This window comes from Tauraco erythrolophus, chromosome 5 (assembly GCF_009769465.1).
Source record: "Tauraco erythrolophus isolate bTauEry1 chromosome 5, bTauEry1.pri, whole genome shotgun sequence".
NCBI classification, from domain to species: domain Eukaryota; kingdom Metazoa; phylum Chordata; class Aves; order Musophagiformes; family Musophagidae; genus Tauraco; species Tauraco erythrolophus.
The window spans coordinates 76,991,504-77,019,218 of NC_141469.1; the positions used below are offsets into that span (position 1 = coordinate 76,991,504).

General features: G+C 40.5%; 1 protein-coding gene across 1 annotated transcript; it reads right to left on the reverse strand.

The window, feature by feature from the left end:
- EIF4E (eukaryotic translation initiation factor 4E) lies at window positions 1-26,594 on the reverse strand. Its single transcript, XM_086611280.1, has 7 exons — window positions 26,552-26,594; window positions 16,449-16,555; window positions 13,399-13,494; window positions 11,315-11,378; window positions 9,275-9,388; window positions 6,385-6,524; window positions 1-5,245 (listed from the first exon to the last, which is right to left on the reverse strand). The coding sequence occupies exons 1-7, from the start codon at window positions 26,567-26,569 to the stop codon at window positions 5,131-5,133; spliced, it is 654 nt and encodes a 217-aa protein (XP_086467406.1). The 5' UTR covers window positions 26,570-26,594; the 3' UTR covers window positions 1-5,130.
- Window positions 26,595-27,715: the final 1,121 nt, after the last annotated feature.

Below are 27,715 nucleotides of genomic sequence, written 5' to 3' on the forward strand. Positions count from 1 at the left end.
TTCAGTTCCTCAGAAGCTTTATTTTCATTCAAGCTACAGAAATAAAGTAGTACCTTCCAATTTCCCATTACACTTTCTGCATATTCGTATGGCTCAGGGTGAGATGCACTAGGATAACTACCCTGTACATACGGAGGAAGATAAGGCTCAAAAACTAGCTTTACTTCAAAGAATGCCAAACCTTCCCTATGAGGTTGGCTCCAATTCCTTGGTAACATTCATAGGCACAACATAAGGGAAAAAAGATTGATCTAAACTACCTATTGTAAGCAAAACCTAATAATTCATTACAGAAAGTCATCCAAAGAAACCTTTTAGAAATAACAAAACAGTTTTCTACTTTGAAAAAATAGAAAAAATAGATGAGTCATTTTTGCTTTATATATGATATATTCACACACATACTTTCAAGTATCATTTCACTATTATCATACTTACACAGCTAGAGATAAAAAAGTGAAAATCCCATAAGCAGACTATTATGCCAAAGAAGTCACACAGTCTTTATCTGGGTTTAGCAACACTGGGAATTCTGCATGGTATCATAGTGACCAAAAAAGCAAGAGACCTGAATCACTGTACTTTTTCCCTTTAACAAACATGTTACAGTAAGGCTTGAAAAGTATCAGGATTTAGGAAAACAAAGATGGGAAAAGCACAGGCAGTCGTAAACCCCGCAAATTCACAGCTAAGCTTGTCACAGGCTCAGTACTAGCAGGGAATAAAACAATCTGAGTTATGTTTGGCTAGCAGGCAAACTGGTACCAACAGACTGACTTCAGCTGGGATGTTCTTACATTTAAGGCATCACACAAAATAACAAGTTAATGCTAACAATCATCATGTGCTCAGCCACAATTCACATTTAGCTCTGGACATCAGGACTTGCTTTATTTCAAAACAGAAAGGCTAGCAGGGCATCCCATCGTCTTTTGGGAAAGTGCCAGAGAGCCACCAGGCAAGAGCAGAAGTGACCATGGTTTTTATCACAGGGAAAGGAATTTAAGTGCTTATTAAAGGCTTTGCTGCAGTGCCAGAGCTGGATGCCTGAAAACAAATTCCGATGGAATACAAAATTTTCAAGAGCTAAAAGGCAGAAAGGAGCTACAGTGGTGAGTTGTCCTGCCAAGAGATCAAAATGGAAAGTCTTCAAGGTTTAACAGCTTCTGGAGCTTTGAAATTACCATGGAGAGGTCCAGCAGGTCTTCACTAGTCAAGACTGGGACCAGTTCCACACTGCTTGCTAATATGCTCTGCGCTCCTGCTCTCCAAGTCTAGTTTGGACAGATAGGTATGAAATGTCTCAAAGTGAAATAGGGAAAAACTATTTCCTTACTGGTGATGTCATTTTCATTTGTCTTGTTTCTTGACCAATACGAAAAGGCACAATTTCCACATAAAAAAAATACTGTAAGACCTAACTAAAACCTACTCACAAAAAAAATTTGCAGAAACCACTGACTGTTCTTAAGAGGGCAAAGTCATCTAAAAGTTAAGTGCTAGGCAGTCTGAAAGCTCTATGGGTTTAACTATTAAGCTCAACTATTTGGCTTAGTACTCCAGTGCAAGATGTTCTTAAGATCTAGTTTTAAAACCGTCAGTCTCAGACTCAAAAAATAAAGCTTCTTGGAAACAAGGGAGGTCACAAATATCAAAGGGAAGATCCATGTCACTTTACTAGGCTGAAATGCAATGCCTTTTTGCTCTTAGTAAGGGTCCCATGGAATCCAGAATATTTTTTCCAAGCATTTCTGTAGGAAAAGATTCCATTAGGTAGGATGGAACTTTTGAGCTCAGTCCAAGCTTTGCTCAAAGCTACTATTCAAAGTTCCCAGAATTTGAATAACAAAGTAGTAAGTTTCCTGAGCTAGAGACAGCCTGAAACGCGAGAGGGACACACAAAGTGACAATGAAAAGCACTGCACAGCCCAAGGCTTACAGAACACCCAGAAGCCATAAATTAACAAATATTCCTCATCTTTTATCCCTTTTTCCTAGGCTATATTTTGGCACATTCTTATACTTCTTTGATCATAGCAACCTTCTGCTTTCTTTCGTTGTTCTGCTGGTTTTCTATCTTATAAAACCACTTCTGAATAGATGCTTCAGACATTTATTCTTTAGTCCTCTCAGGCTTACTAAAACCACACATTGACAATGGCTACCCATTTAGCTGGGAGTTCAATGACACTGAATATTTTGTACCAAAACCAGATACTTCAACTTAAATATTTACTACTTTTTCCTCTTATGAGCCCGTGGCTGTTTTATTAATGTTCAGCATGGAGAGCTCTCAGCTTTCTCCCACAGTATAAGAATACAAACTACACCATTATAGTCAGAAAAACATTAGTATGCAGCACAAAGTGATCTGCAAGTCAGGGAAAACTAGGTTCATCATCACTTGCTTTCTCTAGCAATGAATTAAAGGCATAGGTTATATATTTGATAAAGCAAGTACATCATGCGATTTTCACTCAAGTCTTTTAGAAACCTAGCAATTATCTGAGCAGTCAAGAGCCTCAAATCAACCTACTAGAAGTTTTCGTATCACAGTGCATGTCAGTTGGCTGCTTTAAACAGGCTCAAAAACCTGAGACCATACCAAAAAAACTATCAATCACCTTTCTAGATGAACAAAATGCTGCTACACTGAACAATATTCCAGTCAGTCTTGCAATAAAATTAAAAACCCCAATACTATATACTTTTCAACAGCACTCAGTTTCATCTCACTCTTTACAAAAGGGCAGCACTACCTACATTTCTGAATTACACAAACTTAGCAAGCCTTGCCCCAGTGCTTCCAAATTACATACACATAGACAACCTAGTGTCACCACTCCGGAAACGGATTCATTTTCGGCTTCCCACGCATACAAGCACTACCAGCTTATTCAGAAATATCAAAGCCATTATAAACACTACTCAGCTTGAGGCTGATATACAACGAAGTTCAAAGAAATTTAGTTCAAAAAGTTTACTTTAATGGCAAAGATGACTACCTTAAGCAGTAAGTTGGAAAATAGGGACTGCTATATTCTACTATGAACGGTCCTATTAAACCCAACTTGCTTCGCACACCTGCAGAAACAGGGCAGGCAACCAGTTACACCAGAATCCACAGAAAACAGCATATGAACAGTCTAATGGTTCTCTCAACATCCAGCATCTACCCTGGTTAATGACCAATACTGAAGGCATGGTATCATTATAGATGCCTGCTGTGAGTGTTTGTATTAAACAGACAAAAGAATGATCCAGAAGTTAATGTAACACCTTCTTGGTATAGTCTGATATGCTATTTATGACATAAGTTTCTTACAAAATGTGCAAGAAAGTGTTCAAGTCTATCTTTGCACACAGAACCACTTCAGTGACTTTATCAGGCAGATTTAAAAGTCTGATTCAACTGAAGCTTCACTGCCACAGTGACTAAACTTGCTTTAAGGAGTTATCACAAAGATCAAAACCCCAATAAGCCTTTAAATTTAACTGAAGAAAGGCTATATAGCCCTGGCAAGATCTTGAAGTACATCACACACTAAAAAAATAAGAAATTAGCAACAAAGTATTGATTTTGCTGCATGCTGTACTTTTAAAAGTGGAAAGAAAAAGCCTCTCACATGCTCAAAACAAGAAGTTAACTTAATGGCCTTCAAAATTTTACTCCAATCTTGCAAGTCAAGCAAACTTACAGCTCCCACAGCGACTCTCAAGCCAATGAAAGTTTTACTTCAGTCTAAGACACATATAACAGCAGACTATCTAGATCCTCATATACTTTTATTTTGTAGCCATGTCTCTAGTGCCCTTTACTTGTACTTCATACAGGAATTATGTATTTAAAGTAGAACCGCTCACTTCAGCACTTAGTGTAGCTCCTACCTGAAACTAGACAGCTTTCTGTGTACCCTCAAATCTCCTGGTTGGCATAAACCAAAGTCAAAAGTGAAACAATGCAAACCATGATCAATTAAGACCAACCACTAGAAAAAACAGTAGCCACATCAATATAATTTCACTTTGATTTAGGGTGCTATCTAATAGATTTATTAAAAGTTTCAACAGACTATAACTTCAGACTATCTTTCTTGGAAGACACTACAACAGAAGCCACAGCGGAGACTGCCTTGTCACAAGAAGAAAGAATACTTGCTGTATAGATGGAGAAATAAAAGGACAAATCTAGTTGTCTAAAAGACAATTCACTGTACACATTTTATTTACAGTTTTGTACACTGTCTTAATATGAATGGGACTGCTTTTCTACTTGAGCCATTTTAACCAAAGCAAAACAACCTAAGTCATACAAAGTGTTAAAATACAGCGTAAGATACAAAAACAGACATACTATTTCTAGTAAGGAATGTAAGTTATGGTGTTACATTAAAAAAAATCCACAATTATGTTTAGGAAATCACACAAACAGATCACTGATTTGACTGAAATGCATAAATTTGCAGCAAAGCTTTGATGTTACAAAAAAACAAAAAATTACCAAAGAATGCACAAAATTAATGTTTATTCCACCTTTGTCATATTCCCAGATTCTTCACCAAATGTTACATGAGCAAAACCAACTGAAATCAAAATATCACTAATGTTATCAAATAGGGAAAACAAATAAATTAATCTAGCAGCCATCAGTACAGGTTACAGCAAAGATGATGCTGTATAAAAGAATTGCTAGAAAACTGTATGCACCATACTCTTTTCCAAACCAGCAAAATGTTACTGCATACAATGCAAATGTAAAACAGAGTAATTTCCTGCAGGTACAGAAATGCAACTTTTTTCTGAATACTGTGGATAAACAAATGGGTTTTTTCATAATAGTAATGTTTCTATCAAGCTATTACAGAGTGGGCCAGGAAAACATTTATGTATTCAGGAGGTGAAGTGTACTAAAATTCTGATTGGTAATGGTTACTTCAGCCAAAATAGAAAAAATTGAACACAGAAGTACAAGACAAAGGCAAATGAGACTTCTCACAAATCTTAGCAACACTTAGATGGAAATCAAATTTAAATGTAGTCCACTCTGTTTTTGAAGAGGCTTTGGTTCAGCTCCCAAATCTCGATTGCTTGACGCAGTCTCCTATGAAAGAATACTCAGAAGGTGTCTTCTTAAACAACAAACCTATTTTTAGTGGTGGAGCCGCTCTTAGTAGCTGTGTCTGCATGGGACTGGTAACCAATCACTATCTTTGGAGGAAGTCCTAATCTTTCCTTGTATACTCTCCTGGAGAAAAGAAATGGAACAGTTTAAGTAAAGCCCTTAGGAAGGAATTAGCAACTGGACACCTGCTTTTAAGATCTGCTGACATCTTCATGAAAAATAGTTGCCTATTTAGAAACAATTTCTAAAGCATGAAAACCAGACTTGAAATAGGATTTTTCTAGCTTATTGCATCTGAAATTAGCTCGTAGTTCTGTATGAACAATGACTTACCTTATAAAATAGGACAAGCTCTTGCCAAAATATAATTAACAGGCCTACATAAATGGAAACACAGGGATTCTACCGCATTCATGTGAATATCATTAGTATCAGCAAGCTATATTCTTACATATAGAAACAAAACAGCTATGAAGCAGTCACGGTTCACGATTCCAGAACTACTGAGACACTAAAGTCACCTGAATCAAATAAAACAGCAATCCTTGAGCAGTTTTTATCACCACACAAATCTCAGTCGCACAGACTTGCTGTCTTTTCTGCAGCTACTGATAGAAAGCAGGCTCCCCAGTTCAGTACGGCACTGGTCATGGGCAGCTACCCAATTGGAGCTTTAAGAAAAATCAGCCTGGATTTTATGACTTAAGAGAAAGAAGCAGCAGTACCTCCTTACACACCACTGTGTACACATGTCAAACAATCCATGAAACTGAGTATGATTTTAATTTGGACTTAAATTGGGACAACAATGTAGGAAAACATCTGTAGAGTTTCACAACACATGACTATATTTTTTTTTTTTAATAAAAGGACATCCTTGTGAGCTTAAGATTTACCGTGCCTTTCTTATTTGTAAGCATCACTTTCCTGAGAAAAATCTTACTAATACTTTGTTACTAGCTACCTACCTTTACAAACTGGCATGTTGTAACAGAATCCACACTATCTACAGGTATTAATTACAATGCCTCATTGTGAAATGAAAGACTTCTGCCAAGATTTGTGTCCAATTCTTCATTATTTCTGACTTACAGCAAAGCCTACACAAAAAACTACACAGTAACAAATAATTTGGAACTCAGCTGAACCAGGGATACAGCTCTGCACAGGCTGCACTCGCCTCACGTGCATTACCTATGGAGTTTGCTGGCTGTAAATGCATTGTCACACTTCATATTCAAGACACCAGTCACATTACTTACCCTATATGCGTAACAGCGTCCCTGTTTTCACATTCAGTTGTCCATATTGCTATTTTATCACCCTTAGTTCTAACATTAACAACAGCACCACATACATCATCACTGTAGTCATCAAACGACTCCCCAATAAGGCACAGCAGCTACAAAAGAAAGATTAACCATTAAAAGTGGCAGTTCAAAGTCAGAATCCTGCTCCATTGGCAAACACTCAGTGTATACAGAGGACTTTGTAGAATACCACATTTTACTGCTTACAGGCACTTGCCATACAGCAACCATTTTCTGTTTACTGCAGTACCTTCTTGAAGTTCCAAATGTTACAAGTGAACACAAACTCAGTTGTGTCTCTCCTCCTATCCCAGCAGCTGCAAGTTCTGACACAGCTGATTGTTTACAGTGTTGCCTGCAATCTCATCCTCCCAATCCAAAACCAGGTAAGAATTAAAGGAATTTATTCTTCTTTCTGAAGCATGTTTAACACAGGTAGACAAATCTGATATTTTTAAACGTTTGCATCCATTATCTACAAAGAATCTGTGAAGAGCTATTTGGGTAATATGTCAGCTATGTAAGAATCATAGAATGGTTTGGGTTGGAAGGGTCCTCAAAGATCATCTAGTTCCAACCCCCCTGCCATGGGCAGGGACACCCTCCACACTACACCAGGTTGCCCAAAGCCTCATCCAACCTGGCCTTGAACACTTCCAGGGACGAGGCACCTACAACTTCTCTAGGCAACTTGTTCCAGTACCTCACCACCCTCTAAGTGAAAAATTTCTTCCTTATATCTAAATCTGCCCTCTTCCAACTCCAGTTCTGAAGTATATCAATACAGAGGCAAATGAGGCTGCAAACTAAATGGAAAGTGCCATCTAATGAAGTGTTACTTCCTATCGACACACTCAGGAAGCTTCACAGCTACCACAGACTCTAAAGTGGGAATCGGTCTTCCTGAATAGCATGTCATGCAAGCACAACAACACAAGCGTACAAGTAATATAAGATCCTCCCCCATGGACTTCTAATGGTGAAGCTTGGAATTCACAAAGATGGTACACTTCAGGAACATCACACTGAGTTAGGTCACATCCCTGTACAAGACACTAAAGGTGAAAATTATTTTTACCATCTACAGCTTGCAACTTGTAAAACAAGCAATTTTTAGATCAACAAAACAATTTCTTGTGGTTAAGACAGACTCATCTAGTCCATGCTGAATTAAAAATCCTTCTGCACACTGAAGTATTAGTCTCCAAATGGACACTTGTGTACTTCACTTGCACAGTACCTTAAATACACTGCCATTATCTTAATTTTCCAGAATCACTTATAACATTTGGAAATTCAACACACTTGCAACTTTTTGAACAAAGCAGGTCTTTCAGTACCCATGAGAGCAGCAAGGGCTGACTTCATCAAGGAAATAAAAAAAGGACAAAGTTTGCTACTGAAGAAATGAGGTCTAACTATGCATACTTTGTTACACCTGATTGCAGGACGCACATGTTCACTGAGTAATGAAAGCCATAAATGTTTAAGCTACACACAAACATTCAAAATATTAGTACAGCCTTAGTACCCATGCATGCAAAGATGGCTACCATGCTCAACACATGAATGCTGCACAACAGGGCAAAAAAGTCTTTTCGAATGAAGCTTAGTTTACAGGTAGGAATGGTTAAGATCATTACATTATAATAAAAATTTGTTCCAAAGGAAGTGGTAAAGGACGAGGGTTTGATTTTTTACTGGAGAAAGCTGGTTACAAATAATTACTGGAATTAGAAGTGACAGGGTTGTTTTAGAGCGCATATCCCAGTCACCTGGCTATCTGGGCTCTGTGCCATTGCCTGCTGCTAAACAACAAGCAGAGCTCTCTAGCCCCAAGTTTATGTAGAATACCTGCATGTTTCCAATCCATATGCAAAGGTTAAGAGTCAGAAGGACTCATAATAGGCATTTAGGTGGGAGAGGCCAAATGCATGCAAGGCATTTATTTACTCATGTGCAGTCACGTAGCGTAGTAGTATAAAGCACATCATCCTTTCTTTAAATCCCTACTACAGTGACTAGAAAGATCCTAATAGCTCTGGTATTTTGGACAACTCTGCTTTCACCCTGAAGGCCTTTTCTCCCCTTCAAAGGGGTGCAATACTTCTTGCTTCTCACGCAAGCAGGGGAAAAAAGATCAGAGATTTGTAAGATTGCTTTGCATTGTACTGCCTGCAATCCACGCCTCTCAAACTCAGATCACACGACTCTTTTAGGCTATTCTAGTCAGTTCCTAGACAGTACAGTCGTACCCTTTTCTACAACACTTTTACTGCAACCCACATAATCTCTAGAAGTATATTTACTATTCAGAAGATTTATTCCAAAAGATAACAGCAATGGAAAAAAGTATTTTTATAGCACACTGGTAGAGTGTGCTATTACTTGCCTATCCTAGTGTTAAGTACAGAAAGAACAAAAATAAATCTGAAAACCCCGTTTCAGCAAGAACAAAACCTGAAAACCATTCACTTGTAAGTATTTTTAGAATAAATTGTTAACATTTAAGCAGTTAAATCTGGGAGGCACATTCAAGAAGCAGTATTATTTTCCCAGTAGCTTGATAGCCATTCTGTACATTCCACAGGAAAAGGTTAATCTGTCCTGTAGAATTATATCTATTGCTGCCCAGTATAAGACAGTATTCAACAGAATACAACTACATTGAGCATCACTATTGAAAAATGACGTTTCAAACACAGCCTGTCATGAAAAACTTACAGGACACTGGGCTGCCAGGAAGTTAGAAGTCTAGTGTGGCACACAGAGAGAACACACCAGCTAAAATAACACAAATGCAAGGTTCTTCAGTTGCAACTTGTAAGGCCATAGTGCTTACTGTCTCTAGCCAGAAGCGATCAAGGTCAGTTCGTCTCTGCTGTTTGTTTAGTGTAATTAGCCATCGTCCTCCTCGTTTGTTTTTTTCATCTTCCCACATGGGCTCAATCCCATCCTGCAAAGAACAGTCAGAAGTTAAATCAGACTTGATCTGTATTTTTCCTAAAGAAAAACCAGAAGGCCAGTGATAATTGAAATAGCAACTTAAGAAAAAAGTGTATAGTTTTAAGATACATACCTGTGAAGAAATACTGTCTCATACCAATACTAAAGTTCCAAAACAGCTTAAGAAGTGCACTTTCTCACATGAATTTTTATTTTTACAGAAGAATCACAGCCCTGGCAAAAGTCTTGGCTACACAACATGACATAAAAAGCTGTGGGAACAAGCAAAGTCAAATATCCACTCTGGCCCATATGAAACCAGATAAAATTAGCAGCTACATTCTGGAGTCCTTATTTTAAGTCTTGGAATCACTGCAACACTGGCCAAGTGCTTTGCTTATGCATAAAGGTTACTTCCCTGAAACAGACACCTTTGGCAGTCTATCTCCATGTCTTCCTGCACACACGAGGTGAGAATAAAAGGGTTTTAATTGCCAGGGTCACAAAAATCAACACATCATTTAGAAGCACGTTGCATTCTGATTCATCCTTCACCAATGGCCCTGCACTAAATTAAATGATTCTGGATGCACTGATCCAGCAAAGCAGCCAGCTGTCACTCCCACATCCACTAGCTACACTGCATTTCAGGAAAGTTAAGTTGTTAAAAAAAGCAAGTACCTATCTAGATAGAAAAATTTGGTTAAGAAATGTCTATCAGGAGAGCCACACTACAGAACTTTGGCTGAAAATTAAGTGTTTAACATGCAAGAACGAGTGGTGTCAGTTCACTTTTAACACCCTTACTGGCAGCTGCAGAGCTCAACCAACTTCATCACCTTTAAGAGGAACTCATGAGGTCACGATTGGAGCACAACAGTAAGAGATCGCTCAGAAGCCTGCAACAGTTGCCAATTCTGTACCTGTTCCATGCATTTAAATAATTAAATTACTGCTGACTGAGATGGAAACAGACTAGAAACACATACTTAAACCACAAATTTAGGATTCATGCAAAAAATTCAAGCATGATCGATAGATATCCTAACCTCTGAAGGGCCTACAGCTTCTTAAAATTTAATAGCAAGGTTTCTCAGTCACCTAAAAATATTGTTAACCTTCCCAAACCCAAGCATCACCACCTCTTCACTACCTAAAGCTGCTGAGGTTTATAAACCACGTACACAGCCTACTGAGGAGACCCAGCCAGTAGCTATGTTTCACGTAGCAAAGGAGGAACCAGGCACCAGTACTTCGGTGATTATTTAGGTATTTGAATCCAGCAAGGAAGCTGTATGTTAGAAGCACTTCAGAGAGGTTAGGATTTTATTTAGAACTCCCAGGTCAGATCTCCACTCCAGCCAAGGCAGGATTTCATGTACACTTTCTCATCAGCATTTCTCATTCACTAGTCTGAACACTTCCTCAGCATGCTTGAAGTGTCAGTGTTGGATACGATTTTCTATTTCATGCATAAGTAATGACAGGTAACTGGTGGTGTAAAAATTCATTATAGGAGCATTGCACATCTGGCTAGTAGTGGAATACTGGAAAACATTGCAGCCTCCCACAGAACTCAGACATTTTAACTCATTTCATGTCACATCAACTGACAGAGCTGGAAAATCTTTCATATTATAAAAATTATTGCAATTTAATTATATGCACAAGCATCTCAAACACAGAATGAAGACAAGCACAGCAACAGATTAAAACGTACTGTGTGAAGCGTGTTAAAGCAAGTACTTGCATTTTCAGAACTAGCGACAGCCTGATTTTCAGAGGGCATGTGTTTGGGATTCCTAAAAAAATTAACACCTTTAAGACATTCCCAACCATGTTCCTAAATATCTGAAGTGAAATATTCAGACAATGTCTTAGTCAGGAGACCATCCATCAACACCCATAACTGAAGAAAAAAGGTTAGCAAGCATACCTTAAAGAGCGAGTAGTCACAACCAGGCATTAAATTACTAGAGAGCTGGATATGGTTGTATAAACTATTGGAGGGAAAAAAGCAGGATTAAAAACTAAGCATTATTTTAAAGTACAAAATTCTTAATGAATTTAAGACATATGACCAAATAAAATAGGAAAAAAACAATAAAGTTATTTCATAAGCAAACCTATTTTTTAAGTATTTTTCAGTCATCTAAAAATCACTTAGCTTTAAGATGTTCGGGCCTTAAAGAAGCAGAATAGAAACTGGTTTATGAACACTTGCTGGATTCCTACACAACAATCTTTTCCAGAAATACCAATTTTAAACCTAGTTCTAACAAAGTTATGAGAAGCATAACTCACTGAATTTTCTTGGCAACAAGTTCTGTGTGCATGTGCATTCCGTACCTATACATACATGGAATAAGGATAATTGTTCATATTTCTAAGGCTACGCTCTTGCAGAGAGGTTTTGGGATAAATTCAACTTTTTTATTTAATACAATGCTTTAGAGATGAAGGCTGCAGGTCTGACAATTCAAATTGAAAAAAGGACTCAAAAGGCAAGAATAGATGACAAACAACAAACTAAAACATATACGCTGAAATAAATTTAGAACTATGCAATTCAGAGCCAAAAAAAATTAAAGGAGTACACACTGTCTCATCCTCTAGCTAAACAACAGATTTTTTTTTTTTTCCCTGCACTGTTAAGGTCAGACTTCAGAAAAAGGCCTGCACATACCACAGTAACCTGTAGTCCAAGACCAACTAACATTCAGGCACGGTCCAGCACCAAAACCAAATTAATTACTGCAACATTCTAACATTCTAAATCAGACACAGGAATTTGCAAAGCCAGTTACAGATTTACCAGCTTCTTTCATTTAAGTTTACCTTAACCTTAATATTTTCTCCCCAGAACACCACAACCTATTTCTCACTCCAACCACAATGGGGGCATCACTTATCAATTGCTTGTGACTGATTTTCTACCTTGATTGCAGACCACTAGATTTAGCACTTCTTTTAATTACTGAGATTATCTCGGTTATAGGAGCTCAAAAAAACTTACCATTAACCAACATTCATAGTGAGCTTTAAACAATTTACCCTCCCATCACATACCCCAAGACTGCAAACGACTGTTCACTTGACCATCAGTCACCCCCATAGTAGGAACGGGAAAGCTGGTTACAAGCACAGAAGCCTATTCCCCTCCCTCTGACAACTGCACTGATAAATACTTGTTCAACATTTTCAGTACCTTTATTTCTTTCCTGTTGGTGCTAATGGGTCACTGATGGGTCTCTCCTTTACTGATCACACCCAAAAGAAGGACCCTACCACTCAATGTAGCATGAAACACTAAGAAAGATCGAATATGTAACGCACTTTTTCACCCTCAATTTCATGCCATTTGCATTTTCTCCATATTTCATCATTACAGCAGGCAAAATATTCCAACAAAGCCATCTGAATCTGACTAAAGCAAGTGTTTGGAAAGCACAGGCCTATCTTCAAAGGCTTTGTTCTTGCTGTTTGAGCCTGACTGCTTTTGCAGATCTTCAGTTTAGAATGATGGTAGTTTCTTCTGTGACCTCTAACAAACTTCTTTCAAGGATGCCATTAATCTGCATCTGTCAAGTACTACACTCTAGATTCCGGCATTTTTGAACATTTCAAGTGAGTCAGCTGCCTGAGAATTTAATCCATTAGCAAAATTTGAGGCCATGGAAGTGACAATCAGCTACACAAATTTACAAATTCATGTTACTATGAGACAGTACTATGGCACAACTACAGTCTTCTACAACGATGTCATGCACATATGAATATAAGCAGTGCTGCAGTGTTAACAGCAAGACAATATGCATGTGAAGTATGAAAACCTTCTTCAATGATGTTTTCTTCAAAGGTTACATCTACCACGTTATGAAGAGTGGGGTAAACGTCACCTTCAATTTTGCAAACGTTTTAGACTACACCCAAAGAGCCACAGTTAATGGAGTACTTTATGGCATAAACTTTGCCAACATACACCAGGATTATTATGCAGATTGAAAAATCTTTACTTACGCCCAAAAATCTTCAACAGTATCAAACTTTGAGATAAGACGAAGATTTGCTTGCCAAGTTTTGCTCTTGTCATTTTTAAAAAACCAGAGTGCCCATCTAAAAGAAAACAAAATAAATTACTAGCATCTAGAGATTTAAGTGAATTAAAAATATAATTGTTTGTATTATTATATCCAAACTAATTGCAAAACTTACGATATTATCAGCATAGAAGCCAGTTTTTGTCAATAAGCTACATAAACTCAGTTCTCAAATCTAGCTCTTTGTAGATCAGCAATATTTGCATTCCATACAAGAATCAGGGTAGACTTGATCAATCTGTTTAGATAAATATTCTAAATAGTTTTGGAACACTTCTAAGACTCCCAACTCTTAAGCTTCAGGTGTTTCTCCTTGCTGCCACTGCTAAACTGCAATCCCCTACCACTAGTAACCGATTCTGGTCTAAAACACCACCAACCATTCCAACTTGGGGCACAGCTTCCTTTCCAGCAATTTCCTTGTAAAGGTTACAAAAGCTAATTATATCACTCCAAAGCTAATGTGTCATGACATGAAAGTTTCCCAAGCGCTCACGTACTAGCAGAGCATAAATTTTACAAGGGAAGCTGCATTGTTGCCATTAGTAAATTCAATCTTTAACTGTCTCAAGTTTTTAAATCTGCATATATAAAGACAAGACTAAATTAAAAATTTTTCATCCCATTTTCTTCATCATTATCTCCGTTGAGTACAAATCTCAACACATAATATAAATTGAACCTTTCACACAAAAATGCTCTCTCTGGATCTAAAAAGCATTACTTAAAATGCTGGAAAAGGATACCTAATGAGGCATTTAACAAAAAAGGCTTATTTTCCATTCTGATAGTTTCAGCACTGTTAAAAATCACCCAGGTCAGCACTAGAGTAGTTTTATCTTCTCACAGTCAAGTACTTTTAAGTCGCCATGTGTCAATCTGTTGTTTTGAGACCCTTCCTGACATTTCAATCCTTGGTTTAAAAGTTTACTATTTCCCAGTGATAGCCCCACTACCACTTGTTAAGGAGTGTCAGCATCAATTTAATCAACGTGTGTAGAGGAAAAAGGGGCAGGCTGGACGTAGAGGAAAAAGGGGCAGGCTGGACGTAGAGGAAAAAGGGGCAGGCTGGACGTAGAGGAAAAAGGGGCAGGCTGGACGTAGAGGAAAAAGGGGCAGGCTGGACGTAGAGGAAAAAGGGGCAGGCTGGACGTAGAGGAAAAAGGGGCAGGCTGGACGTAGAGGAAAAAGGGGCAGGCTGGACGTAGAGGAAAAAGGGGCAGGCTGGACGTAGAGGAAAAAGGGGCAGGCTGGACGTAGAGGAAAAAGGGGCAGGCTGGACGTAGAGGAAAAAGGGGCAGGCTGGACGTAGAGGAAAAAGGGGCAGGCTGGACGTAGAGGAAAAAGGGGCAGGCTGGACGTAGAGGAAAAAGGGGCAGGCTGGACGTAGAGGAAAAAGGGGCAGGCTGGACGTAGAGGAAAAAGGGGCAGGCTGGACGTAGAGGAAAAAGGGGCAGGCTGGACGTAGAGGAAAAAGGGGCAGGCTGGACGTAGAGGAAAAAGGGGCAGGCTGGACGTAGAGGAAAAAGGGGCAGGCTGGACGTAGAGGAAAAAGGGGCAGGCTGGACATTGAGGAAAAAGGGGCAGGCTGGACTTTGAGGAAAAAGGGGCAGGCTGGACATTGAGGAAAAAGGGGCAGGCTGGACATTGAGGAAAAAGGGGCAGGCTGGACATTGAGGAAAAAGGGGCAGGCTGGACATTGAGGAAAAAGGGGCAGGCTGGACATTGAGGAAAAAGGGGCAGGCTGGACATTGAGGAAAAAGGGGCAGGCTGGACATTGAGGAAAAAGGGGCAGGCTGGACGTTGAGGGAACGACAAGGAAAAATGGGATGCTCACAGCATAGCACTACAGTGCAGAGTGGTTTTCCTCACTTGCCCAAAACTTAGAAAAAGAGTAAAGTGCCACTTGGTAAAAGGTTTGCTTTGGGGCAGCATGTATCCACCAACATTAAGGACTGAGCACTCCACATCAGCTTTTCAGCTTGCTTGGAAAAAATCACTTCCTAGCTGCTCTTTTTGAAGTCTATGTGTGCTGCTGGAGTAACTTTTGTGCACATTTAAAGGAATTCGACCTGTAGCCTTATAATATCCTTTCTGCAGAAAGGTAGTTCAAGTCAAGCTTTTCAAGTACAAAGCTTCTTGGTAAAGTCCTCATTGTCTCTATCGCTCAGGAAAAAGCTGAGCAGCAGCTTTTAAAGCTCTGAAGACACCTGTTTTTGCACAAGAAACACAAAATTTAGTAAGAGGGCTTTCATTTTTCAGTAACTTTTCTTAACTATACTTTTAACTACTGCTCCATATTTTTCTTGTTAAACAAGAAAATTTAAGTGCCCTACAGTTTTTTTCTTAGTGACACATTGGTACAAACGTGTGCATTTGCACTTTATAAGGTTTTTTTGTCTGCTGTGCTTTCTTCAGATAATGTAAACAGTATTACTGCAGACACAAACCACGCATACGATCAAGTCTAACAAGCTCTTTGCCTGATTAACACAACTGTACTACTTTCAGCTCCAAATAGGAGAAAAAAGGTAGTAAGACTGATAATAAATAATAATAAGTCTTTAATACTGGCACTGTAATTGCCCAGAGTACAAGGCAGAATGGAAGGTTTTCCAGTTCTGCTTGGCAGCAACTTCATCTCAGTAGCAGTCTCTTAAACACCAGACAAAAGCAACAAAAGCTCTGCTTGCCCCCAACTAAAAGCAAAGATACACTCTTTACAATCACCTGGCTGCACTATGAAAATTCGCAGAGATTTTCAGCTTCTGTAACAGCACTATGTGAAAAGGCTCTAAATTACAACAGGATCAGATTCTATTTCCTCTGCTACCTCACCGCAATAATCTTAAAAAAAAAAGAGAAATCTCAAAATGCTGCTAGAAAACATAAGGTAAACAAGAGAGCTGCAAAGCCACAGGCATTCTGCCATCTTTGGCGAAACGACAGCCACGCTGCTGCACCATTTACCTGTTCTGTAGTGGATGCTTAATGTACTGTTCAGGGCTGGCAACCTCCTGACTAGGTGCTGGCTCAGTTTTCTCCTCTTCTGAAGGCTGAGGGTTGGGAGTGGTTTCCTGTTCAAAGAAAGGAGTTATTAATACGTTCCTTCTCTTTTTTTATTAAATAATTACATTATTTCAAGTAACTTTAAGAAGGTTCAAGCTAAGAGTTCCTCTAATTCATCTTGGATTAAGGGCCTACATCACATAATGGAAGCACAATCTGCATCCCTTTATTCAACATCCAAACAGGTCCTACAATAAATACTAGCTGTAGGAATTCGCATTCTGCCGTTCAGTGATTTGCTTCCAGACCAGTTTACTTAACATACTTGTCTTATTTTGAAAGAGTTCTGAGTTATTTCAGAAATACACAATATGCTATGCTATCTACAATGTGCACATCTAAAAATTAGTTTCCAGAATAATAATTTAAGGAAAATGATTCATATTTTTTAATCAGTTTCTGACAAAGCATCATTGGAAACAGATGCACAGGCCCTGTTTATTTAGAAAAATCTATTAGAAGTAGGGACACGCCTTCAATTCTGAGGTCCGAAATCAGCCATTACAAGCAGCTAGAAACCAAACCAGTAAGTAGTTATGTTTGTATTTGCATCAGTACTCACAGAGCTTCAGGTACCCAACAGTAGAGCTTAAACATACATCAGTTGTCAAATTTCAAACTGAAACAAATGTAATTACACATTTACCACAGATTAGACTGATTCCAAGTATTTTTTTTTTAAATCTCTAGAGACAGTGCTAGAGATGTCAAATGTACTTTAATACAAAGAAGTGAGATACCATGTTCCCCTTGCATGCAAATCCTCGCCAGTTTGTCATTCAGTTCAAGAAGCCACTGTGTCAGGTTTGAAATTCTAATGCCATTCCTTCAAACCAGGGAACACAAAGCTTTATTGTGAGGGCCAAGTGTCCCCGCCAGTTACCACCATCTCTCCCTAATCTGGTATCCGTGCTAGAATATTACAGAGACAAGGATTGAGGACTAGAGCTCATTCCCTACAACTAACACAAAAATGCCTGTACAGTTGACCCTGTGAAAGAAAAAGCACTTAACACAAACAAATACTAACTACAGCAGACTCAGACTGTAGTCATTCTTAAATGCAGCAATACAAAAGTAATACTTAAAAATTAATTTAAACTTTGTGGTTTTAAGAAAACAAAGCAATGGAGGAGTGGATTAAGTACTAGTAAGTCATCTAATTAATGGAACAGTTTACTCCGGACTTGCATGTTACTCAGTTTATCCTCACCAAAGCTGCTGAAAAGCAGAATGGATTTGAAGTGATAACAAACATTGTTTAACCTTCACAGTCACCTGGCAAACTCTTCTGATAACACCTGAAGATCTATCTTAATAGGGATTTTCTTTTAATTATCAATATATTTAGCATGATATTATATTTTACTTCAGAGAAGTTACACCTTTATGCTTGAAACTAAGTATGCTTTAGTTTAACAGCTCACAATTTCAGTTCAAAAGCTAATTTACATCACATTTAAGAATGCTTTCATATGCTCCACATTCACAATGAAAAGACTGAAATGAAAAGGCCTAATGGGCAGTGACAACTAGCACAGTGCCTTGATTTACACAAAATTTGATTTGATAAACCCCAGAAGCAGTGCTGAATAATCTGTCACATATCCTTCAGTGTAATACTATAAAAACACTAAACAGATCTTCAAAAAGCTTAGTGAGGGCTTCAAATCCTGTCTAGAATAAAGTTTCTAGTGTTAGCTCTGTTTACTGTTAAGTGGGTGAGATCAAATATACATCTTTCCCTTTAATCACATACAAGAACCTCACAGAACAAAATAAGAGGGTCAATGCACAAAGGCTGTAAAATACACAGAAGCAGCATTTCAGTATTTCCTCCTCAAAGTTATCATTTGTATTATACTACCAAAAGCCAAGTACAGACAACTACAATTTAAGTATTGCCCCTTCAGATACTTCCATCTAAAAGAGTTAGAAATATTACATGGGCAAATACAATGAACATACAAGAAAAATATTGCTGATATTTTGGAAGTAAACTAAGCACTAGGTTTTGTGATAAAGCTTGCTTTCATTCACAATACTCTGCAGTTGTGACACCTAATATTTACAATTGATTTACAAACACCATCAAACTAAAGATTTTTACATCAAATATACCCACTCTTGGCAAATGCAGAGTATCTTCCAAAAATAACTCCAGTTGAAAATCTCACTCGTGTTTGTATATTGAAAGCTATTTGCTGAGCTAAGAGCTAATCCTAAAGTCTCCCCAGTCAGTCTCCCACACTTCAAAACTTCTTAACTATATAAACTGGAAGAGTCAATACAAAACTACTAAGCATATGCAGGGCTATGCCATTTCGTAACTTCTAATACAAGATAACATCAGAAAGGACTGAGGTAGCACCTCCAGAGAATTAAAAAAATGCAATAAGCCTCAATACCTGCCCAGTTCACCAGTGGTCACCCTTTACATATCTACGTGAAAGTCCATTTCTGGACAAATGGAAGACATCTGACTCAGCACAAATGCCACCACAATAACAAGTCCTGTAAGATATTTTGAAAGCTACCTGGCATTAATGAAACTCAGACTAACCCATTATTTCAAGCTCCTATCCAAAACAGTACATGACAACCCATCTCCAAAGCCTGGCTAACTATGATCTTGACCCAGGATTATGTCATTAAGCTTAGTCAGGGGAGATTCAGGTTGGATGTTAGAAGTATTTCTTCTCTGAAAGGGTTGTCAGCCACTGGAATAGGCTGCCCAGGGAGGTGGTTGAGTCCCCATCCCTGGATGTGTTTAAGAACAGGGTGGATGATCTACTTGAGGATATGGTTTAATGGGGATTAGGGATGGTTGGACTCTATGATCTCTAAGGTCTTTTCCAACCTAGAAACCTATGAATCTATGAATTCCCATCAAAAACTAACTCAACCAGAAGTGATTTTTTTTTTTTTTTTACCAGCACCAGGCTGTCCATGTAGGACATGTACAGCTGTACACACTGGAATAAACCTGGAAAAAGGTGTAAAGTTGGAAGCAGAGCTTTCTACCACACCAGTTTCCTGGCTGGTCTCAGAGAGAAGCCTGAAGCAGCTTTTTTTCACTACCTTTGATTTCCCACTGCCATCAAGGAAAACAGAAAAAGGACTATTTTCATTTTTGGCTGCAAAATCATATCAGTTCTTATTTCCTTTCACCTCACCTTTATATCACTCTTCTGACCACCAAGCTAAAGTATTTGTATAGCAAAGCACCTTTCACTATTAGTCAAATACAAAGTATGCAAGTTCACTAATTGGCATTCAAAGTCCATTTCTTGTATCCAATCTCTCTTCAGCTACTGAAATCCTACCCTAAACCACAAGCATGCAGGTTTTAGAAGATTCTATAAATACAATATGAATTAAAGTGATACTGTACATGTTTTACCAATTCACTCCTTGAAATCTTGCAATTGCTGCACTATTAACTTACTAAAGTCAAGACTGTCTCCACAATCTGGACTACTAAATTTAAAATCCCTCGTAATACTTTACTATTGCTCATAACTAATGTACTCTTTAACCTAAAATTGACTTTGTGTCTACTACTAAACTAAGCCACCACAGGGTTTGCTGCTTTTAAAATAGATGTAATAAAACAGGGCAGTATTACCAGATAAACTGGAAAGCTTCATATGGCCAATCCTACTCCTCATACACAAGACAGCACATAATTAAAAGTGACACTGATCCACTACCCACTTTTTTTGATGTAGGAATCAGCTTGCAGAAGGCCACGACACATTTGGCTAGTCAGCACTTAATGACTGTGCAGATCTGCACATTACCTGGATTCTGACACTTGCAGATTTAATTGGTGTTATTTACTCTTTCCCCGCAGCACATAATGACCAACGTATCAAAGGAAGGTGTGCATGTCACTGGGACAGGAAACAGCACTTACAGTAAAAACTGCTTAACCAGGTCTATTGAAGAGAACAACTAGCTTGACCAGGTTCCACCAAGTGCTTTCAGGTGCTGCCCACACCACATTGATGTCATCTAATTGTCTACAGAAGTTGTTTGAGAAGTCCAGTTGAAAGAGTACAACATTTATGTCCCAAGAGGACATAACCTAGCACTCCTATGCATTCTTGGTGAAAGTTAAGAGAATCAATTAGCAGAAGAGGCTTCCAAAGTTTTCCTGCATTAAACCAAAATAAGTTACATCTGAGAGTTTCCACCTTCTTGTTTAGGGTTTCCAATAGAATGACAAAACTGCATGTCCCAGTTATCAGATGTCTAGGCAAAAAGCACATCAACTATCTGCTAGTCCTTAGGCTTCTTGCAGATAACTGCTACTACATTACACTTAGGATAACAATTCACTAGGCATGAAATAAAGAGCTGGTCATTTCAAAATATTTTGGACAAAAAAAGATTTAAGCCTACCCAAAAGTACATACTATGTGCCATAAGAAAACAAACTAATTGACAATCTGATACACAACTCTGAGGAATAAACATACAGAAGTAAAAAACCATACATAGGATGTGTAATACCAACTGGAAGAGAGGTACCAACAGCCACCTGTTACCAATTAAACAGTGTTAAATAGCTTGCCAGACACCAGAACAGAAAAATTCTCTAGGCATGACATAACAAGGTCTAATACAGAGCAACTATTCCTAACTGCATACATTATTACTTAGACCACCACAGATTTTTAGAAAGGCATTCACTATTAGAACACAAACATGGGACATGATTTTAACTGAGTGACATCCCACCAAATTAGAACAGAAGTGCAACCCATGTACACGGGGACAGGAACAAAAGACTGAAGTGGAGGAGTCACACAGTTCCTCCAGGGTCAGAGTGGCACACTGGTTTGTGGTGGGTTTTGTTTTTTGGTTTTTTTTTTACAAAATATGATCTCAGGTTTTAAAAGACACGAAGAATATTTACAGCTCTTTTCACTTCTGAAAAATGAGTTGCATACACTTGAAAGTACTTATCAGATTCTCAACATTTAGCTCTAACTTATGACTAGAATTAGCAAACAAGTTACAGGGTATATCAAAATACTTCAGTATCTTTGTATTTGTTTTCTAGCTGCCTAAAGCAGGCTGCCCTTGTGCTACCACTTCTCACCCCAATTTGCAGTCTGCTGCTGCCTTTGCTATTGGAACATGAAATCTACCCATGGGATAAACCAGCTTTCCACATCTAACATTGTTAGTTCTAAGGCACTTGGGCAAGAAAACAAACTTTCCAGAACTGCTGAGGAGAACAGTTCAGATGACTCAAGGGACGAAATACCTCTGATCTCCCCACACACTTCTACACAGTAGACACAAAAGCACTCCAAATTATTCTGAGTATACTGAGCCACTCCAACATACAAGCAAGAACAGAGTTTTACATCAGCTGAAAAATTAAGACACATTCAATTTCGAGAAAAGAATTTTAAACAGAATTGTGTAACGTATGGATGCTCAAGAGGTCAGTCTTCAACCAGAAAGATGAAGTACTGGACATACTACTGGTATGCCTGACTATTGTAAAGCATATAATGGACACAGGTTACTTTGATAAACAGCACTGAACATGAGAAAAATTGACCACTGTTTAAAAGATTAAACAATTTTTCTGCACATTAAAAAGACTTGTAAACAGTTAAATATTTCTGCCTTACATCCACTATAGAAGAATCAAGGACAACTGTCACTTTCAGGTAGCTTTTGTGTCTACTGTGTAGAAGCATGTGGGGAGATTAGAGGTATTTCATCTCTTGAGTCATCTGAACTGTTCTCCTCAGCAATTCTGAAAAGTTTGTTTTCTTGCCCAAGTGCCTTAGAACTAACAAAGTTAGATGTAGAACACTTGTATTACACAGTATAACTTAAATCTGTACATCACACACTTAGTTCCTTCATAAGATGAATGTTTTAAAGAGGAATAGGTTTTAGGACTTTAAGAAATGAGTGACTGTTTCTAAGGTTAAAAATAGTGTCTACGTCTAACCTTGACTTTAGAACATATCAAAAGTGAAAGACAAATTTGTTTGAGGAAAAAGTAACATTAATTCACTTTTAAAATCTGTAGTTCTCCTTCACAATACTGGCTATGTACCAACATCCCTCATTTGATTCTCCCCTCTATCCCCTCAAAATTCACACTGATCTTTACAAAGCTGCTAAAAGGGTTACATTCTCATCAAAATTTCCCATATATCTCCACACCTGCAGGTAGTATCAGTAAATGAAACAAGTCAGTCTCATATGCTATTTTTATGCATTACCTTGAAATAAGCTTGACATTTTATACACTGTGCGAAATGTATTTTTTTTTAAATTGCTTACAGAAAAATGTTTATCTCAAAATTTACAAGTTGTCCAACATCTTCCTCCTCTTAGAGGAAGCTCTGCATTCAGTCAGAACTGTAATTTACAATTTGAAAGTTTACAATAGGCATTCTCAATTATTAAACAGCATGCAAGATACATTTATCCTGCATCATTCCAGAAAAACACAAGAAGTAAGCAACTGTGTTCACCACACTACAGGTGAATACTATTCCAATTTCAGCCACAGCAGGTCACTGACTACATTACAACAGAAATACCTAATAAGTCTGAAGTTGAACATGGTCTGCACTAATCTACATGCTAACTGTGTCAACAATACAAAAGAAATATCTTTCAGCCTACCCTGAATTTTAGGAGCTATTTTGAACTTTCCAGAATTTCAAGGCCGTACACCACTATGTTTGTAATCCCTTCAGATAATACTGCTTCATTTAAAGAAAGTTTTGAGTCCTACCTATTGATGATTAGCTGTTTAAACAAGCATTTTTCAAATTATATGTAACTAAAGTTTCACCCATGTATCTTAAAACACAGAGTTAAATTCACAAGAATTGCATTTGGGCAAGTGTAACAATAACTGTCATGAAGAAAACAAAAGAAAAACAAAAGAATCATGATGCCCATTTCCAATTTGAATGATGAGGGATCAGACGATCACAGGTAAGTTACTTCCATACAGCTGATACACGCCTAGAAGCTACAGGCTTTATGTGACTACATTTTAAAGTCACCTTTGGTAAACTACTGTTTACTAAAGCATTACTATTGGTTTTGTTGTTGACTGGGTGGACTTTTGCACAGTGTTATCTGACCACATTTAATCCTCAAAGGCTACAATATGAGCACGCTCTAATAGGACACACTTCTGCATATTCTCAAAAATTAATCTAGATTAGTCTTAAAGGAAAAACAACCCAGATAGTGCAAGAAAAACAGTTTCAACCTGTCAGTGTTGCAGAGGCTTAAGTTTTCCCCACAGTGCAGAAGTAAACCACTGTAGAACAAGTTTATACTTATTTAAAATAACCCTGCTTTTCTTAGCAACTTCCATAGCACTCTTTACAGTAACCTAAACTCAAGTTTCAATATTCCTAAAGAGTTTCAAACTCTTTTTTCCAGCCTCTTAATAAGACTTACAAAGTATGTTACATTTGAGAGCATGGAAGTAATAGAAACATCACTGATTTTAGTAAGAGTGTACATTTTAAAAAACAGACACTTTCAGTAGTGTTTTTTCATTTCCTGAGACACATTTTCACACTAGGGAAGCATCACAGATGACATCTCTACAAACCTAGGTCCAGATTTTGAAGATCAGCAACAGAAAGGCTTCCCTATGATGAAGAGGCAATCCAATCCCTAACCACACATACAATTAAATTGTTCAAGTTGAAAAGCATGTAGTATTTCCGCAACATTAAGCACCTATGACCTCAGTCACTACGCAACTCTAACTTTGAGCTTATGTAGGAGAAGCATGAATCACCTGAAAGGACAATAAACAAAAAAAGTATTTAAATAAATTTGAAAATAAGCAAGCATAGCAGATATTTGTTTCCTGAAGTCCAATATACTTCGACTATGGCAGAACATTCAACAGCAGCATTACTTAAACTGTTGTGGGCACTGCCCTATCTTCCGCTTTTACTGACTTAGCACAACTGTTTGCCACTGTGTGGTGAACTAGATCTGGGAAATGGCATGGCAAAATCAATTATTTATTTTTGGCTAAATTAGGCCCCGGATCTAGCTCAACATACAACATCATGCTTATGCAAGAACAATGGAGAGAATGGTGCAGAGACAGGCTTACGCCCGCACCACAGCCAAGAAAGCCACAAACCCATACTTTCAGAGACATTTCAATTTCCAACAGCCATCAGTATTACAAATTATTTATCACAACCCTGCTAAGCTCCACAGTCTTCACAAAACACTGAGCTGACAGGAAGCCCTCATCTTCAGATACGTGGGCTACAGCTCAAAAAGATCAGCTTTTGGATGGGAAAAGCGTTTAACACTGTGGTTGCAGAAGATGGGAAGGGTGCTGCTGATGGTCCAGCTCACCGTCTTTAACAACTGATGTTCTTCCTGTCCAGAACTGCTAGTCAAGCAATTTATAAATCATAGAACGGTTTGGTTTGGAAGGGACCTCAAAGACCATCTAGTTCCAACCCCCCTGCCATGGGCAGGGAAACCCTCCACTACACCAGGTTGCTCGACACCTCATCCAACCTGGCCTTGAACACTTCCAGGGATGGGGCATCTACAACTTCTCTGGGCAACCTGTTCCAGTGCCTCACCACACTGAGTGAAAAATTTCTTCCTTATATCTAATCCGACCAATTTCAATCTCTTCCTTGTAAGTAAAGGTGAGGAGTTTTTTCCGTTCATGGAAGAAAAATCACAAATCCATGTCCCTTACACAAAAGGGTAAAATTAATCTTGATTTAAAACCAGTGATTTTCAAACTTAAACTTTTTTTTGTCTAAATGTTACAAAACCTCTCCAAACTACACGCTAGTTATTTATTCATAGTTGGTAAGCAGCAGCAAGAAACTAGCCTTTCTTAAGTTTCTCATTTTCTTGAAACCCTAATACATAGTCTCCTATCCACTCCTCATGACACGCATCATGTGGGATTAGAACAACAACTACACTTGGATCACTTCCAGCTGCTTCAATTCTTTATGGAAGTGCAAGCTGGGACAATGTTTATAAAATAGAACGTAACAGCATAAACATAATACCTAGAAAAAGCAAAAAAGTACTTAATTATGACGAAAACCACAAAAAGCTTGAACAAAAATATCGTTTTGTTCCAGAGAGATGACACAGCCGGAAAAAGCCAATTTCGTTCGCAACACGCCCGAAGCCTCACCCGTCAGACCGTGCTCTAGTTCCGGCTGCCAAACTCCCAGCGAACTTACGGATCCTCACCCGGGCTGGCGACCCCGGGGTCGCCTCCCACTCGCGAGCGCTGTGCCCGCCCAGAGGCGAGACTCCCGCCGCTCTCCGCCTGCCAGGAGGGCGCTCGCCGGCCGGCGCGGAAGAGCCGCCCTCTCGGTGACCGGCAAGCCTAACCCAAAGCAACATGGCCACCCCCACCGCGCCACATGCGCCGAGGAGCAGCGCTGGGCGGCGGCGAGCCGGCTCGGCCGCCTGGCGGGCGGCTTCTCGGCGCGCCTTCCGGCCCCGACGCCCCCCCTGCCGCAGCGCCGCGGTGGCGGCCGCGCAGGGTCGGGCCGGGCCGGGCGGCGGGGGGCGCGGCGCGGCACAATGGGCGCCGCCGGCCCGCGGGCCGCTCTCCCGCCCGCCGGGCGCTGCCCCCGCCCCTCTCCCGCCCGCCCCGAGTCGCCGCCGGCCCAGCCCAGCGCCCCCCGCACCCGTGTGGCGGGCGGCGGTGCCGGCACAGCCCTCGGGCCCCCGCCCCCCCCCCCGCGCGAGCCGGCGCCTCCCGCTCCCCCTCCCCCCGCTCCGTCCCCCTGCGTGCGTGCGCGCCGCGCCGGCCTCGCCGCCCGCGCCCCGGCGCCCATCCGCCTCCCGCCCGGCCGGGCGCCCGCCGCCCCTTCGCCCGCCGCGGCCGGGCAAGCCGCGGCTCGAGGAGGAGGCGGCGACGGCGGCAGGGCGAGAAAGGAGAGAGAAAGGCGGGCGGGAGAAGGGAATGAAACACTCACCGGTTCCACCGTCGCCATCTTAGATCGATCTGCTCGCAGAAGCGCTGCGGGGAGGGGAAGGGGCGGGTAAAAAACCCACGTTCAAACCCGGTTGGCAGCGCGTCGGTCACGTGATCCCGGTGGCCGTTCGGCAGGGGGGAGGGGCGGTGCCGGCCGTCGGGCCGCGGGCGGGGCGCGGTGCCTGCCGGGAGCTGTAGTCGCCGAGCGCGGGGCAGGCCGGGAGCCCCGCCCCCTGTCCCGGCGACGCGCGGAGGAAGGGGAGGGCAGCGGCGGGGGGGCGCGGGACCCTGGCGGCGGCACCCGGCAGCGCCGCGCTCCCGCAGTGCCGAGCGAGCCCTGGGTAAGCACATGGAGGGTGCCCGGCGGCTCGCAGCCCCCGCGTTCCCCCGCGCACCGGGCCCGGTCGCTTTGGCCGCGCAGGAGGGCGCAGCTCCGGAGCGGTGGATTCAGCCGCCTCCCGTTCCCCAGGGAAAAACCGCGCGTGCCTGAGCGACAATTTAGGCGCATTATTCACCACAGACCGAGGCCAGTGTTTCAGGTCGTGCGCTTTATTTTCCCCGATTCCACATTTAGTTGACCTGGCGCTCGGGCACGGCCGGCGGTCTGGACTCGCCAAGCGAGCGGAGAAACCGGCGGCCTCTCAAACCTAATGGCCAGGAGGCAGCTGCCGTTTGGTGTCAGGCACGTCAGTCAGCGTGTCCGTCCAAAGCGTGAGGCTGCCGGTGTCTGGGTACGGTCAGGCTCCTTGCAGGGAGGTATGGGACAGCCGGGAACAAAGCCAGGAAGGGGGATGCCTTCCCTACATGGACAAACAGGAGTTGGCAGGATAAGAGAAAATTGAGAGGCGCTTCCATCTCTTCCCCTCACTATCCCAACTCTGCAGGAAGACCCAGCCCATCTAAGAGCTCCTTTTTCTTTTGAAAGGATGCAAACATGGAAATCTGCTGAACCCTTGGCCACCATGTCTGACTTCTCAGGCCTGTCAGTAGAGCTTGTTCGAGGTATGTGAGACAAGGAAAGAGAGAGGTGCTCTCCAGCCACGAAAGGATTAGACAGGTTTGACAATTAAGGATGCTAAAGCTTTGAACATTATGAGAAAACTGCCAGGCTCTGGACACCCGGTCCAATCATCTACAGCAGGGATTTGGTCAAAGTGTGCTGTAG